Source organism: Guillardia theta (assembly GCF_000315625.1).
Source record: "Guillardia theta CCMP2712 unplaced genomic scaffold GUITHscaffold_167, whole genome shotgun sequence".
NCBI classification, from domain to species: domain Eukaryota; class Cryptophyceae; order Pyrenomonadales; family Geminigeraceae; genus Guillardia; species Guillardia theta.
The window spans coordinates 74,708-91,818 of record NW_005434509.1 but is presented as its reverse complement, the minus strand read 5'-3'; the positions used below and the strand labels follow the sequence as shown (position 1 = coordinate 91,818).

Sequence of the window (17,111 nt, the reverse complement as noted above, 5' to 3'; positions counted from 1 at the left end):
GAGTCCAAGACTCTCACCCGCAAGCTCAGCGTCCTCTCCTCTCAGATGTGCGCCTCCTCCCCGCGAGCTCGTCCAACCTCAACAGCTGTCGGCAAGATGCTCAGGTCCTCCAGCTTCGACTGAACAGCGTACGGGAGGCCTCCGGAGTGAGCGGCAGGAGCTGGTGGAGTAGCGGGGGGGGGGGGGGAAGGAGGCAGGTGGGAGAGGAGGAGGAGGAGGAGAGAAACCTTCTGTAATTAAGGAGTACAAATGCGGGTGTGAAGGGAACAAGCAAGGAGATGAAGGAGACTACTTCTGCTGCTGCTGCTGCTGCTGCCGCTGCTGCTGTTGCCGCCGCCGCCGCCGCCGCTAGTGTGTGGGACCAGCATCGGCTAGTGAGGAGGACCGCTGTGAGGAGGAGGGTTGCCCTGAGTCACGTGAAGTGAGCTGTACAGCCCTGGCTGCAGCAGTCTGACTCACCGGAGGTGGATGAGCCCAACTAGGCGGAGGCCCACCATGAGGGGGGAAACCTCTTCCCATCCCCTGCAGAACGTCAACAACCATGTGGGCGATCGTCTCCATCGTTGCATCCATCCGTAAATCACCATCACCACCACCATCATCATCATCATCGTCATCATCAACAACAACAACAACCACGACATCATCATCATCATCATCATCATCATCATTTCATCTTCATCATCATCATCATCATCATCATCATGATCATCATCATTTCATCATCATCATTCATCATTTCATCATCATCATCATCATCAATTTCTTGTCCATCCTCAAACAAGAAGCTACCGGTGGAGGGCCCCAGTGAGCTCCAGGAGGAGGAGGGCCACCGGGGGGGGGACCACCGGGGGGAGGCTGCAGGCGAGATCAGCAGATGACTAGGGGAGGAGGGGAGAAGCAGAGAAGAGGAGGAAGAGGAGGAAGAGGAAGCAAAAGAAGCGAAGAATAGCTGTCGACGATGAGGAAGGGGAAACAGGAAGCTGGAGTGAATTCATGACATGGAGCGAAGGAGTGGAGGGACAACAGGGGAGGGGAAGGGATGGAACGAGGTCAGGGGAGGAGGGTGATAAAAGGAGGACGGGATTCACCATTCCAGGCGGGTAGCCCTGTTAAAACAACACCTTGTAAGAGAGATGGAAACAACAGCGGGCCGGGGGAGGCAGCAGGAGCTGGAGCAGGAGCTAGGGCAAGAGCAGGAGCTAGGGCAAGAGCAGGAGCTGGGGCAAGAGCAGGAGCAGGAGCAAGTGCAGGAGCAGGAGCAGGAGCAGGAGCAGGAGCAGGAGCAGGAGAAGGAGAAGGAGAAGGAGAAGGAGAAGCAGCAGGGGCAGGGCAGGGGCAGGGGCAGGGGCAGGGGCATGGGAGTTACCGGTGGTTGTCCTGGAGGAGGATGCATGCCCATGGGCGGGGGCATGTGAGGAGGAGGAGGTCCCATGCCAGGCTTGGGGAAGCCGTAGGGACCACCAGGGCCGAACATTCCTGGAGCCTGCAATCAAGATAAGAGGACGAGAAAGAGATGGAGCAGGAGCAGGAGCAGGAGCAGGGGCAGGGGCAGGGGCAGGGGCAGGGGCAGGAGCAGGAGCAGGAGCAGGGGCAGGGGCAGGGGCAGGGGCAGGGGCAGGGGCAGGGGCAGGGGCAGGAAGACGTACGTTGGGGTTGAAGCTTGATAGGTCGAACCCGTGGATACCTCCTTCTCCCATACCTGCCGTCACATCAGCAACGAGTCAAGACCAGCCTCCTCCCTCCCTCACGTCGTGAGATGATCGAGTCGATCACGCTCTGTGCTTGCTTGCTCACAAACTGCCCGTAGTAGTCGCGCACCTGCTCCCGGTCACCTCCCGCACCCCAAGAGCTCATGCTCACATTGTCCCTGTGCTTGCGCCCGCTGTTGTGCTGCTTCCTCACGGACGGGGAGTCATGCGTAAGGAATACATCGCAGTAATCGCAGTAGTAGCGCGGCATGGCTCTGCTACAACATCGAGGTCAGCACCCTTCATCGTCCTACCTATACCAGTGCCATCCCACATGGGTCCATACCCTCATGTGCCCTGTTTCTACGTCCTCCTCCCTCTCCCTCTCCCTCTCCCTCTCCCTCTCCCTCGCCCTCGCCCTCGCCCTCGCCCTCGCCCTCGCCCTCGCCCTCTCCCTCTCCCTCTCCCTCTCCCATCTTCTCCTCTCATGCGATCCCCAACCACCGGTACTTTTTACAATCGATTGGAGGGGTTAGTGCAATAGAGATAGGGTAGGGTACTTGAAGGTAAAAGAACGGGTGTGTTCCGACTCTCAGTAGATCTCAGTGAACTTCGCACCCGGTCACCGGGTCGCGGCCGCGACCGAGCAGGGACCGTCGGCCCGGACCTGGCAGCCCGGGCCCTCACCGGGCCCTTACTCGGTGGCATTGTCACTGTGACCGTGGCGTAGTGCGGTAGTGCGGCGAGGGTAGCCCCAACGCCTTGCCAACCGTGAACGGTACGGTGGCAGCCGGGGCCCGGCCGCGCCGCCGAGGCCGGCGGCCGCCGGGCTGCGGGCCTCCGAGAGTCCGACTGATCGGACTCGGCTGAGTCCCGGATCAGACCTCGGACGGGTGTGTCTCCGACATAGCCGGGCCCGGTCGTGATTTCCTGACTCAGCCACGGTGAGTGATTGCCATCGCCGCGCAGGGCCCAGTTCCGAAGTTCAACGGGGGCCCGGCGTAGTGACTCTCCCGGAGTACGGTCCGGCCGGGCGAGTCGCCGTCGGAGTCGGACCGTACTGCCATGGAGGTGCCACCGGGAGCCGCACAGCGGCTGTTAGGAGAGCGCAAGGGCTTGAAAGCTTTGAAGCCTGTGACACGCCGAGATCGAACCAGTGGATACGGGAGCGGCCGCGGCCTCCCGGGCCCCCGGCCCCCCCGGAATGCCGGAAGTTTTGAAGGAAGCGAGGAGCCGGGGCCCGGGGGTCAGGAGCAGCCTTGGAGGGTCGTGAACGGCCCGTACTAAGAGCCTGGGCGCAAGCAGAGAGGGTTGAGAGGCAGGTGGAACAACAACATCAGTGGTGTAGATTCAAGTTTGCTTCATTACAAACTGTTACGATTAAATATTAGAGGCGACCATGTGCACTCACTGTAGATAGAAGATCGCCTTGAACTGGCTGCCTGCGTTGCAGTAGTCGGCCGCGTTGTACTCGGCCGCCACGACGACGTTGAACGTGTCGCCGCTGACAGTCACTGCCTGGTCGGAGAGGACACTCTGGTAGACGTCGCAAGCGTCCTTGCAGGTTGAGGGGATCGCAAGGATGGCACTGGAAGAGATAGTCGAACCTCCTGCAGTAATGCTGCTGATCTTCTTCAGGTTGTTGCACTGAACCTCCACAGTCAAGCTCTTTGTCCTGCACACAACGTCAGACTAGAGGACAGGGACAACAAGCAGTGACTGAGGAGAGGAAAGAAAGGAAGGAGGGATTGAGAGGGCACTGATAGGAAGGGAGGAGTGGAGAAGAGGTGGGAGGGAGTTCTTACCCTGACGAGAGGCCGGAGAAGGCGCCTGTGCAGCTGCATGAAGAACCACCAGTGCACGTGCAGCTGGTAACAACGCGGCTGCCGCTGGAGGCCCGGGTGATCTGGAGAACCTGTCCGCTCATGAGCTCGGCAGGGATGGTGTTCTTTCCTCCGGCCATGACGACGACCTGAGCGGCAGGTTGCGCCAGCACCGGGTTTTTGACCGTCACCTTGAACTCAGTCGATGTGGAGTCGATGGTGCTGCCGACTCCCATCACAAGCTTGCCGCTAGCTCGCGTCCATTGTGCCGTCGAGACCCTGCCGACTGGCTGCATGTCTCCCTTCTTGACGCAGGTGGACATGGCAGTGGCGTCGTCGAGGGTGATCGACACGCAAGAGTCGGAGGTGAAGCTGCTGACAGAAGCTGTCTTGCCCATGCACGTGCCGTTGAGGAAGATGATGGTCTTGTTGGTGATGCCGGCCGTGTAAGTCGTGCTGGTGGAGTTCAACCTGAACTTGGAGCTGCAGCTGGCGTCTGGCACGACGAGCACAACGGAGGCAGGAGAGTAGAGGTAAGTGCTGCTGTTGGTGGGCGTGATGTCCAGCAAGTCTGAGTCAGCGGTCTGCGTGCCAGTCAAGCCCTCGATGGTGATGACCGAGCGGCGGTAGAGGTCAAGCACGGTGTTGCTGACCGCGAGGTTGATGGTGAGGATATTGGACTCGCCAGGAGCCGAGTTGCCGGGAGAGATGGTTTTGGTGCTGAAGCTAGCGCTGACGACCTTGAAGAAGTACAGGTTCGAGGCGACGGTCATGTCGCTCAGGCTGTACGGGTTGCTGCCAGACGCTGAGATGTAGACCTTGTTGGTGCCATCCTGTTCGTACATGGGGCTCATGAGGTCGAAGGAGAACTCGGTGGTGTTGGTGCTCGACACGGTCTTGCCGGCAGCCACGGACACAACGACGGTGCCGCTGTTCTTACTCCAACGAGCGTTGGACTTGAAGGTTGGGGTTCCCTTCAAAAGCGGGAGGAGGCCGTCCTCGTTGTAGGCACCGACCAGACCACTGATGGTGATCTCAGACATGTCGTCTCCCAAGAGCGGGTACGCCGGCTGCACGGTCACGCTGATGGTGTTGGTGGCGCCCGGCGGAGTGTTGGCAGAGAGGATGCCGATGCTCTTGGTGGTGAAGGAGACGCTGGGCTTGATCGCCAACGGCAGGATCTTGTCCGTCTTCTTGCCGAGAGGGATGGGGAAGAAGTCCAAGTCCTGGGTTGGAGACACGATCTTCAAGCTAAGAGCCTGTCCGTCCTGCGCTTGCATGCCGTTCTTGACCTGGACGGTGATGGTGTTGGTGCTGTCCTTGGTGATGGACTTGACTTTCATCCTGAGCTCTGTGTCCTTGAGCTCAGCGAGACTAGCGGAGCAGGAAGTGCAGTTCTCAACTGCATCGCCCGCTACACTGACAAGCGACTTGACTCCCACGATGGGGTACACAACCACGTAGACTGGGTTGGCCGTGGTGGACGCGATATCGATGTTGCTCTTGAAATCGATCGAGAAGGGCTGAACGTTGTTGGGGGTGCCAGCGGAGTCCTGATAGCCCAAACCGAGGTACAGGCGCGGATGGTCCACGAACTGAGGATCGGAGTAGTTGAGCGGTGCCGTGACACTGTTGCCTTGCATATCCGTGATGTTGGTAGGTACGCGGATGACGTCCAACGGCGATCGAATGGTTGCAATCTCGCTGGTCTCGATGTAGATGACGGGGCTGAGCGTATGCTTGGTGGGATTGGTCACGCCCAGTTGCAGAGTGTAGTTAGTACCAGCAACCGTTGCTCCTGAACCAGAGCTCCTCTTGATCACTACACTAGTGTTGGTGCTCGAGCTGTCAAGATCGAAGCCAGTTGCAGTGAGGCTGACGGTTCCAAGGGGTTTGAAGCCACTGAGAGTGATGAGAGAGCTCTGAGTGAGAGGAACGCTGGTCTGGAAGGTGACGGTGATGACGTTGGAGCCTCCAGGCTCTGCGGACGACTGTGAGATGGTCTTGGTTACAAAGCTGGCAGAGCCGCGGACTTCGAGAGGAACGCCATCCTGTGCTGTACCCGCGTACACCACGGCGCTGGGGATGACTCCGGCCGCGTTCTGCTTCAACTTGTAAGGGGACGGACTGTACTGAGTAGGAACCCCGGAAGTTGGCACGATCGCACCAGAGACGGTGAGCGATGGGGCGGGCTGGGAGGATGACGGGTTGGTGACCGAGATGCTAACATTCATGTTGTCACTTCCTGTCACGGTCGAGCGAGCGTCGATTTCAACAACCAGCGATGAGGTGGTGGAATCCCAGCGCTTGGTCACGTTGCTGTCAGACACGCTCGGGATGTTCACAGTCACGCTGTTAGGAACGTCGGTGATGCAGATACCTGTGAAACCAGCGATCGTGATCGTGGTCTTGCAAGCGGTTCCGAGCAGCACGTTCGCCCTCAGAGAGATGCTAATGGTGTTCGGGGTCGAGGGGTAAGGCACGGTCTGGACGGAGTTGCTGTCCATGAACTCAGGCGCGACTACGGTCAATGGGTTGTGGCCGGTGGAAACCTGCAGAGCTGGAGAGTCCTTGACGACTCCTGGGATGCTGATGTTGCGGATCAGGTGGTTGACTGCTGGGATGTGCGAGTTGGTCAGCTGGAACTGGATGGTGACGGTGGTCGAAGCATCCAAGGAATTCAGCTTGAACTCCACCGACGCGTTGTTCCAGTAGCCGTTAGACACGTTGACCTTCCAATCCGGTGCAGCAAGGAAGCTTGACCCTGCGGTAACGGACGGGAGGGGCTGGGATGGGATGCCCACGTTGCTGATGATGAGCCTCAAGTCCGAGCAAGATGTTCCAATCGGCTTAGTGAGCGAGAACTGGACGGTGATGGTGTTGCTAGCGCAAGGGTAGCTCGAGCTCTGCGTGATGGTGTTGACGGAGAAGGCGGGCGACTGGATGTTCATTGGCCTGCTATCCAACACATCGTTCATGGAGCTGATGATGATGGGGATGCCGGTAGCTTCGATGCTAACTGCCTCCAGGATCGCCGGCTTCACCTTAGGGTTGATAACGTCGAACGTGAAGACAAACGAGGTTTTGTTGGAGTTGGGCTGGCAGCAGTCGTTGCTAGCGATGTAGACCGTCACGGCCAACTTCGCCCCGATGGTCTCGACAAAGGCCTTGGCGTCATTGCTAGTCTTAGACCCACGGAACGTCGAGGAGGAAGCGCCAGCAACGTCGATCATTCCGTTGGTGCTGCTCACTCTCGCGCCCGAGAACCCGAGGAGCCTGATGCTCGGGTAAGTCATAGGGCTGCCATCGGGCCAGGTGATGGAGCTGGGGAATGGAACGTTGGTGGCGATAGTGACGGTGATGGTGTTGACTTCGCAAGGAGTGGAGGACGACTGACCAATGCTCTTGACACAGAACGCTGCTGGCCAGACAACAAGCGCGCAGGCGTCTCCGTAACCAGCGCCAGAGATGGTCGTGAGCTCTGAGGTATCCTTGTCCATCATGGTAGAGCCGATGTTGAACATGGCGCCCTGGCAGTTTCTGATGCCCGTGGCGTTGATCTTGGCATCGACACACACCTGAGGGTCGACAGGGTTCTTCACTTTAAAGGAAATCTTGAGGTCGGTGCCATCACACACGTCACGATTCAGCACGAGGATCAGCACCTTCTCACAGTTCACCCAGGTACCCTTGCTGGAAGTTCCCGGGAGGCTGTTGAAGTAGGAAGCGCTGTCTCCTGACAAGGTGATATCGCCATCCGCTGCCACAGCCCCATCAAGGTTCGAGATGTAGATTCGAGTGCCGTTGCTGAGCTTTCCGGACACGGCGAAAGTTACATTGATCGTGTTGTCCGCGCCTGGGTGGGGATTGTTCTGATTGATCTTCTTGGTGATGAAAACGGGGCTCAAGACCTTGAACGGTGCACGATCTCCAGCCTCCGAGCTCGGGAGGCTGGAGATCTTGTCAGCAGGGGAAAGCAGGTTGACCGAGGGTAGGGTGACCTCGCCCAAGGTCCTCATTTGGATCGTCTGGGCCTGGGACGCCGTGTAGTTGTTGATGATGGTGAAGGAGAAGTTGTACATGGTGCAAGCATCGATGTCTTGCGTGATGTTCAGTATCATCTTCATGCTGGACTTGTACCAGTAAGCCTCGTTGCTAGAGAAGGCAGCGTTGTCCAATGTGACTCTGCCAATGTTGGGATCACCAGACATGTTCCAGGTGATGTCCTGGAAGCAGAACTTGTCGAAGTTCAACGAGAGCTCCAGCCTCTGACCAGCTGAGACCAGGATGGGGACAGTAGTCTGGAAGCTCACAGTGATAACATTCGCGCAGCCAGGGTAGGAAGACGACTGGGACACATTGTACGTCGTGAACTTGGCTGTAGTTGACAAGCTGTCGCAGCTGCCGTGGACCTGGAATGGAGTGGAGATGAGTCCGCATTCTTGCAACTGCTGAGGCTGCAACGGAGTCTGAGGCTCGCAGGAATCGACGAGTGAGATGTTGAGCGGTATCGCGTCCTTGTAGCACTTGCCGTTGGTGACCGTGAACGTGATGGTATGGCTGGTGCAAGAGGCTAGATCAGAGGCGACCGGAACCAAAAGGTCGTTGGCACTCCAAGATGCACCAGAGACACTGCTACCACCCAACGTGAGTGATGATGGGAGCGGAGCGTCGGGAGCCAGAGCTTGTTTCAAGTTGGTAATACGGAGCTTCTGAGATGCTCTGATGGTGGCCTGGAGGTAGAAAGAGATTGTGATGCTGTTGCTCTTCAGTGGGTAGTGTGAACTCTGTTGGATCGTTGCGTTCAAGATGTTGGATGGTCTGATCAACAAGGGGGCGGCATCTCCAAGACGAGAGTTGCAGTCCCCGCTGTTCTGCGTGTCCTGGTCCATGATTCTCCTTGCGATCACAAGGTTCTGGTCACACGTGCACACCGCACGGGCACGCACGCAAATCTTAGCAGCGTTTTGACGGCAGGTTGGGTTGGTCAGGGTGAACTTGAACTTCAGGTCCGTGCCACTGGGAATCTTCGTCAAGACAAACAGCTTGAGGTTCTTGTCAAGTTCATTCCAGAGCGCCTGGTTAGCGGTACCACCAACACGGTCGGAGAAATATGACGTGGAGTTCAAGTCGCCGACGTTGGAGAGAGCCAAGGTACCGTCAGTGGCGTTGGCTTTGCCGAAGGAGGCCAAGATGATGACGCTGCCTGGCTCGAGGTCCACGTTAGCCTGGAGAGTCACCGTCAGGACGTTCTGAGCTCCCGGATAAGCCGTTGACTGTCCGATGGTCTTCTTGGTGAACTTTGGTACCTTGACATCAAGCGGATCCTGGGCATAGTTGGTGATCTGTGAGTCGCTGGGCCTTGAGATCTTGACGGTAGAGATGTCGACGTCAGTGGAATTCATGTAGATGTCTGGAGCAGTCTGTGCGTACGGGGGATTCTTGACATCGAACGAGAACACGATTTCTTCCTTCGCCATCACATCTCCAGTGAGTTGCAGAGTGAACATCCTGGTGTCAGGGTAGAAGAGCATCGAGCTGATCTTGCTAGCACCAGCCCCGGCGATAGTCAGCTCCTTCTGTGGGAGAATTGTGCCGTTCACTCCCGAGACATCTGTACCGTTGACACAAGCCCCGTCCAACCCGTACATGTAGATCTTGGTGTTGCAGTGATACTTCGAGCCAGAGAGCTGTACACTGGATTTGAATGTGACAGTGATGGTGTTGGCAGCGCAGGGAACTTCAGTTATCTGCGATGCATACACCCTCATGAAGTAACCTTGCGCGACATTTAGCACGGGGTTGGCAGCCGTGAGACTAGATTTGGTGAGGTTGCAGACATGCTGGGGAACGATCTCGAACGAGGAAGCTCCTGGTTTCTTTGGATTGATCAGCACAAAGGAGGCGGATACAGTTTCGGAGTAACCAACATCCTGCACCACAACCAACACCAGCTCACCGGTCACCGTGTTGAATGCTGCAGGGCTCTCGAAGACTCCGTTGGAACTGATGTTGAGCATGGTGATGTTGGTCAGCTTGGGAGGGATCGTGATGTTGGTGTTGTTCACAGTCGTTGCTGCACCCGGGGGTGGCACCGTTGTGAGGGTGTTGGCGAGTCCGCGGATGGTGAAGGAGATGTTGTTGGCAGAGGTAAGAGCGACGTTAATCTTGATCGTGACCGTGATGTTGGCGTCAACACAGGGCATGTCAGTGTCTGATGAGATCTGGGCAACGTCAAACTGCGCGCAACGAACGTAGAGAGGCTTCGACTCGACATCGGCTCCATCCTTGATGTTCGAGAGGAGGGTCTTAGACTGCCGTTTGACAAGGTTAATCGGACTGAAGCATGCGTAGCCTGCAGACAGCGTGATGACATCGGTCGGATCTTGGCAGCAATCTGGATTCATCAGAGTGAAGGTGAAGTGATGGTACGTCGAGCGATCCAGAGTTGTGGTGGTCCTGATCACGAGCCTGCCGTTGCTCCAGCTCTCCACCTGATAGTTGGAAGACAGCGCAAGGGATGACTGGGGCGTCATGGTGCGGTACAAGCCGTTGATTGTCAATGTCTTGCCGCTAGGAATGTCGACATTCGAAGAGAAGTTCACGTGGATCACGTTGCTAACGGACGGCAAAGGAGTCTCCTGCCAGATGTACGACTCCATGAACATCGGTTGCCTCACGTAGTTCGGCTCCGATCCCACGGTTGCATTCAGATCCATGCGGGGCGCGCAACTTCCGTCGACCCACACGGTTGACATGGACTGATTGCAAGTTGGGTTGAGCAAAGTGAACTGGAAGGCATACTTCTTGCCCGGCACAGTCTGGGACTGCGCAGTGATGACCAACTGCCCATTCTGGTACGAACCTGTAGGTTTGAAGACTGCAGCAGATCCATAGCAGTCCGACTCCACGATAGAGCTTACATTCTCAATGGCGACGTTCATGGTGCCTGAGCCATAATTGAGACCGTGGAGTGTGATCTGCTGGTTGGCCAACAAGGCGGTGTTCAACGCCAGGGTCACCGAGATCGTGTTGTTCATTGCTGGCGAGAAAGTGCTCTGGCCGATGGAGTCTTTGAGCATGATGAATGCAGGAGAGAAGATTCGGAGAGGATAAGAATCTTCTGCGTACGCCCTCCCGTACTGGACTGTTGCTGACGGGTCATAATTGGTATAGTTGCACTGGGCCATTCCGTAGTCGAAGATCTTCGTCTTGTTGCGCTGGAGCATTTGACGAGCGATCGCCACACACTGTCCGCACTGACCGTAAGCGCATCGGTTACATGGCGCCGAGATTCTGCTGACTCTCACGCACACAGATGGCGAGTCCTGCCCGCAGACTCCATTCTTGAGCTGGAAGCTGAAGGACAACTTGGTACCTTCCTTGATGGTACCGCTGACCGTCAACGTCAGCTTCTCAGTCTCTTTGTCCCAGACCTTCGAGCCGAAGTTCGAAGTGTCGCCGGAGAACACAAGAGCGGATCCAGATGGCGTCTGGCTGCCAGACAAGGCCGACAAGGTAATGATGGATCGATCGGTCAACGGGATGTTCGAGCGCAGGACCACCGAGATCGTGTTGGTCATTCCTGGGTAGGGGTTCGATTGCTCGACACCCGTCTGGAGGAACATCGGATCATCTACCTTGAGAACAGCAGCGTCTCCTGCGACGTGATCGCAGATGAAGTCTGCATCGGAGCACGGGTTCGGAAGGATTGAGGTCAGGTTCATCTCAGCCGTCCGTTGCACCACTTCAACGCCACGGCCTGTGACGATGACTTTCGGGGAGCCCTGGGCCTTGACTGGGTTGTTGATGATGAAGGAGAAGGTGAGTGGGTTGATGTTGGTGTCGAGGTCAGAGCCAACAACTGCAAGGGTGACAGAAGACCTTGTAGAGGCCGACACAAGCTCACTCTTCCAAACAGCATTGAATGCGCTGGTACCAATGAGAGTGAGGTTTCCGGTACCCACACACACGTTCTCGAAGCAAGCTCCGTCCAAGTTGTTAATCACCAAAGTAGTGCGGCACTGCACAGGCAAGACCATGTTAGACTTCAAGGTCACAGTGATCATGTTGAGACTTCCGGGCCATGAGTTGTTCTGTGCCATCAACACTTGAAGGGTGACAGAGCTGACAGCCAGTGGATCATTTGTGCCCTCCTTCTGTGCAGTCGTGACGGCGAGGGACGGGAAGGCCTTGGAGAAGTCGCCTTGTACTGTGGCGCCGTTCCTCGAGGTGTTCAAATTCAACAACCTGAAGGTGATGTTCTGCACGGTGCAGGTTTCAGCTGATGTAGACATGGTCGAAGGAACGTCAAGACGCAAAAGACCATCCGTGCTCAAGTTGCCGTTCACGGCGAGACCATTGAGGAGCAATGAGATGTCGGTTGCTGCGTTGTTGGTTGCTGTCGTGAGAGTGTTCTGCAGGCCACTGAGGGTCAGAACGACATTTCCTGGCTGACATGCGTGGAGTGGAGCATTAAGCTTAAACTTGACAACCAGGTCAGTGTACATGCAAGGGTTGATAGTGGAGTGAGAAATAGTCAACAGGTCCAACACGGGGCTGACAGAGTTCAACGAGCACAAGTTGCTGTTCGCATTCTTGCCACAGACCGTTCCGCTGATTCCAGGCACAAGCTTGGCTGTTGCCGTGTTGTTCCCTTGCAAATTCTGCCAGTACGCGTTGATAGAGAGGTTCTTGCAGGCCTGAAGCTCGGGGTTCTTGACCACAAAAGAGACGCAGTGGTGGGTGGTATTCCCAAGGTTCTCCACGTTGAGAATCAAGCGATCAGAGTCGCGAGATAAGAAGGTAATGCCAGTCGGTCCGGTCACACCGTCGTAGAGCATGTATGCTCCTCCGAAGCCAGTGATGGAGATGTTGGAATACGTGGACACGGTCTCACCAGCGAGGTCAGTTGCTGTCGTCTTATCCATCAACACATTCACGGAGAAGCACACCGAGATGGTGTTGTTCTCACAAGGGTAGAAGGACGACTGAGTGATGTTCACAAAGTTGATCGTGGGTGTAACAGGAGCAACAGTCTCCGTGGTCGTCGGTGTGGCTATAGTGACATTCGGTGCTGGTACCACGGTGGTCGCGTACGACAGTTGGGGCTGCGGCGCACAGCTTCCTCCAGGGACAGGCGAAGGAGCACCGGGTGGAGTGCCGGGAGGAAGAGAAGTCGATGTCGAAGTGCTGGTTGATGTTCCACCCGACGATGTTCCACCCGACGATGTTCCACCCGACGTTCCGCTGGTAGTAGACGAGGTGCCGGAGGTGCTCGGAACCGGAAGTGGCGCAGTTGTCAAATCAGCAACAGCCACCTGGTAAGACACTGAAACATTGTTTGCGATATTCTTCGCACTACGGATCCCGCCGATGACTTGTGACTTGAACTGTTCGATTGACGTGGCCAGCAAGACTTCCGAGGACGAGGACGATGACGACGACGCTGTAGAGTTGGCTGCAGCTGCAGCTGCAGCTGCGGCCGCATTCGAGTAAATGACTGACAAGGTTCCACCAGCTGCGAACTCAACAGAGATGTCCATCATGTTCATGCCAAAGCTGTCAGCGATAAACTTCATGATCACGCTCTGCTCATACAACGACATGGAGCTGATAGCTTGTGCTCCTCCAAAACTTATGGCTCCAAAGCTGATCTGAGTGAAGCCAGTGCAAGCTCCAGACGAGGCGCAATCATAGTTTGCGGATCCCAGGGAGAACGTGGTGATCACGGGGAAGCAGATTCCCTCACCAAACTGCGATTGGAAGTAGCTGTCTTGCGAGATACTGCGGAGGAATGCAGCAGCCTGATCAGCCGTGTACCATGAACGAGAAACAAGCAGGGAATACGTGTTATCATAGGACATGCTTGTTATCTTTGAAGCCACAACCGAGCAAGTGGAACTCTTGCAGAGCAGACTGTCGATTCCCGTCTCAAGCTGGGAGCGTTGGACCTTGCTAGCATCGCAACGGAACTGAAGAGTGATGTTGTAAGTGTAATCGGCCTGAGACTCGACGCAAGTCGAACAGACTGTTGCACTGGTGCTTCCAGGTGCGCTTGGCAGACTGACCCCACTGGGCAGGTTGCCAGAGGACTTGAGGGATTGCCAATAAGAATACCAGGTAGCTGTGATGGACGAGGTGTCAACAGTGAACAGAGGGAGGTCATAGAATCGTTTTGCTCCGCAGGAATTCTGGATGTAACCGTTGGCCCGGATGGCCAGGAAGCTGATGGGATACCTTCCATCTGTAACCGGTTGATAAACGGTCACAAGTTCCTGAGCTGGGATACACTGTCCAGGTGTTAGAGCAATCGTGAGCAATCCTCCCGAGGCCTGTACACTCTGAATGGAGCTCGATGTGGACGATCCTTGCACCGTGCTGGCATAGTTGAACCCTTCAACAATAATGTATCCATTAGCGCACAAGTTGAAGTTGAACTTGAACTGAAGAACAAAAGTTGTCGCTGAGCTGTTTGCAGTAACCAGTAGGAATTTAGGGCTGTCTACCATCAAAGCTTTGTAGTCCATGTAGTTGTCCAGGCTGTACTTCTCGCTACAAAGATATATCCTCTGGTTCGCAAAGTAGCTGACTCCGTTAAGAAGCATCGAATAAGCGATCATCGGAGCATTCTGCTGTGTCAAGGGGTTGGTAAAGGTAACATTGAACTCCGTAGTTCCATCAATGTTGCGGATGGGGGTCAACGACAGAGTCTTGTCCGAGGAAGCATAAGTCAAGTTAAAGTTTTGGTCACCCATTGCAGAGGAGAGTCCGCACAGGTCTTGTCCAATACTCACCCTCAGCACGGGACTGCACTCCGTCAACAAGGCAGTTTGCATCCTGAATCTGAACGTCAATGTGTTGGAGACTCCAGGGTTCGGTGTAGCTTGGTAGAGGCACGTGCTCGACATATCCAGCGGGTTCTTTTGTGAAAAGTCCTTGGTCGCCAGGTTAGCGATGATCGGATACAATTCATAGTTCAAATTCAGGTTGTTGGTGGATAAGATCGGCCTGACTTTATTGCGCAAAGTGAGGTTGAATGTGTAGCCCGGTAGAGGAATGTCTTCTTGTAAGGTGATGTTGATCTGGTTGCCTGTCATGTTTGCATACGCGATCACAGAACCTGCTTGCGAGACTGGAACTGAGTTCACAAAGTCAAACCAAGAGCTCAGAGCACTAATTGTGATTCTGACTTGCGTAAAATCAGAACTGCATTGTCTCACAATCCTTTGGTCTGTACTCAGACCGATAGTCAAAATATTCTGTTCACAAGGATAGTACGACGAGAATACTTGAGTTACAGTCACGGTTGGAGTCCTCACAGTGTACATCGAAGTAGTAGGGATAGAGCTATCTGCTCCAACCCAGTATAATCCAGTCGCTGTCGTGTTGAAATAAGGATTGACAACAAGACTGTCTGACGTGGCGTATGACGGATTTGTGAAGGACAGATTCACGTAAGTGAAAAAGGAACTTCCTGAAACAGCAGCTTTGATCACGTTACCACTCACAATGCTTGACTGGGCTCCCTCGACAACAAATGACGTACGTAACTTACCGAATCGAAACTCCATCACTGGCTTGCAACGAGCAGGCAGCGGAACATTGGTCTGAACTGTAATCCCAAGAATGGTTGAGTCACATGGAATCTGGGAAGTCTGACTGAACGAGAAACCTTGAACATACGGTTGAATCAGCACATCGCTGTACGGGGATGTAGTAATGGCTGTGGTTGAATAGTAGTCGACTGTATCTGCGGTAAGCCTGGGGGACCAAGTCATCAGCCAGTTGTCTGAATTGACGACAGAAACGTTGACGTAAAGAATTGTGTTAACAGCCAGGTTCTGCTGGAAGTCAAACACGATGCGCTTGCTGGATTCGGTCCAATTGGCACTAAACTGGTCGAAGGAGCTGGATGCCGTTTTAGCAGACACACTCAAGACCGTAGTGTCACTAGTGAAAGGACTCAAACCAGACAGAGTGATTCTCGGCCACCTATCGCCGTTGTCCTGACATTTCAGGAGAGGAATGTTGAACTGTAGCTGAATCTGGAGATTGTTGTTGTCGCAAGGATATTGACTTGAGCTCGTGATACTGGGCGATACAAATTCCATCTTCATTATCTCAGAGTAGGGATAATTTCCTTTGCCAGGAACATAACGTAGTACGGGTGTGGAACCTTGATCTGCTCTTCTGATAGTTGGATACATCCTTGCAGAGTTGTGGACATTCTTGCGGGTGAAGGTGACGTTGTACCAAGTCGCTGCCATCAACCATTGGCCCCCAAGAGGAGTAAGGGAGATGCTGTTATTGTTCGTCCACGACACAGTCGCAACATCTGGGGTTGTGCTGAACGCAACTGCCGGTCCAGACTGGAATATGCTGAGACCTTCGATCTTCAACTGGGAGTATTGAGAACCCGTGCACTGGGCCATCACGGGAACATTTGACCTGAACTGGAAGGTAACAGTGTTGTCGTCGCAGGGATAGTCGCTGGTAACATAATTCAATGACTCCACCAGGAACTGCCGAATATACAGCGGACATGCATCATTCGTTTGAGGAGTCTGGTAGTACGAGGTGGTTCCCACCAACGAGCCACTGAACGATGTTTCAGCAAGGTCCGAATTGTAAACGGTAGCCGCTCTGGTAACCACAACACTATCGCTGTAAGAGTTCTGCATGAATGCCACGATCATCGCGGGATTGTAGCATAAACGTGTCTCCCCTCTGTTCTTCAGCCCGAAGCTGAAAGACACACTGTACACATCCGACGTCGCTGATGCTACCGAGTCGGTCAGGTTCAACTCAAGCTTGCCATCAGTCTTCATCCAAGTGCCCTGGATCGCCCCCGATAGCTGTCCTCCTCGAGCGCCCGTGAGGTTCACGGTCAAGCTCGTGCTATTCGTGTCGCTTCCTGTGAGGCCGATCAAGGTGATCATTGGGTAGCATCCCTTCCGCAGCGGCACGTTGGTCGTGACCTTGACTCCGATGGTGTTGTTGTCGCAAGGGAACGGCGAGCTCTGGACCGCCGTAGCGACGAATCTGACTTGAGCGAGGAAGGAAAGACTCTGATACGCCTGGGATGGGATCTGGGGGGGTGAGCCCCACATTTCTCGATTGACGGTTAGGTATGTATCAGATACAGTAGTCGTGATGTCACCCATAGTCCATACGAACGGGTTTGTTGCCGTCAGCTTCCAGGTGTTTAACTGTGTACGGCTTGCAGGGTTCACGTACGGCACCCGGAGCACCCTCGTGCATGCAAGATCCTGCCAGTAGCCCGAGCAGCCGGTCTGGTAGATCTCCTGCCGCCCGCTGATGTTGAACTGCAACGAGCTCGTCCCGTCCGTCTGCACCGCCACGCTCTCTCCGTCGAGCGTCGGGCTGTTGGCCGAAGCAACCTTTACGCCGTCGAGAGAGAAGCGCGTGTCGCAGTGGTAGGGGACGTTGCTAGTGAAGACGACGGTGATGGTGTTGTCGTCGCAGGGATAGAACGATGACTGGTTGGCAACGACAGAACGGAATACAGGAGTGATGACGTTGAGATCATTGTTGTTAGTTCGACTGAAGGTTTGTGTTGAGATAGCCGCGATTT

At 55.2% G+C, this 17,111-nt stretch overlaps 2 protein-coding genes across 2 annotated transcripts in view; both read right to left on the bottom strand.

Annotated features, from left to right (window-relative positions):
* Positions 1-1,713: 1,713 nt before the first annotated feature.
* Positions 1,714-1,962, bottom strand: GUITHDRAFT_81129 (hypothetical protein; the record flags this gene model as incomplete). Its single annotated transcript, XM_005820720.1, has 1 exon — positions 1,714-1,962. One exon carries the CDS (start codon positions 1,960-1,962, stop codon positions 1,714-1,716), a length of 249 nt encoding a protein of 82 aa, XP_005820777.1.
* A 1,136-nt stretch (positions 1,963-3,098) lies between these two features.
* The window catches only part of GUITHDRAFT_120013 (hypothetical protein), a gene marked incomplete at both ends in the record, with an annotated part of 38,334 nt that continues 24,321 nt past the window's right edge, over positions 3,099-17,111 (bottom strand). Inside the window, 2 exons of the mRNA XM_005820719.1 lie at positions 3,099-3,366; positions 3,497-17,080. Of these exons, the coding sequence (XP_005820776.1) occupies positions 3,099-3,366; positions 3,497-17,080 (13,852 nt within the window). The remainder of the gene's footprint in view (positions 3,367-3,496; positions 17,081-17,111) is intronic.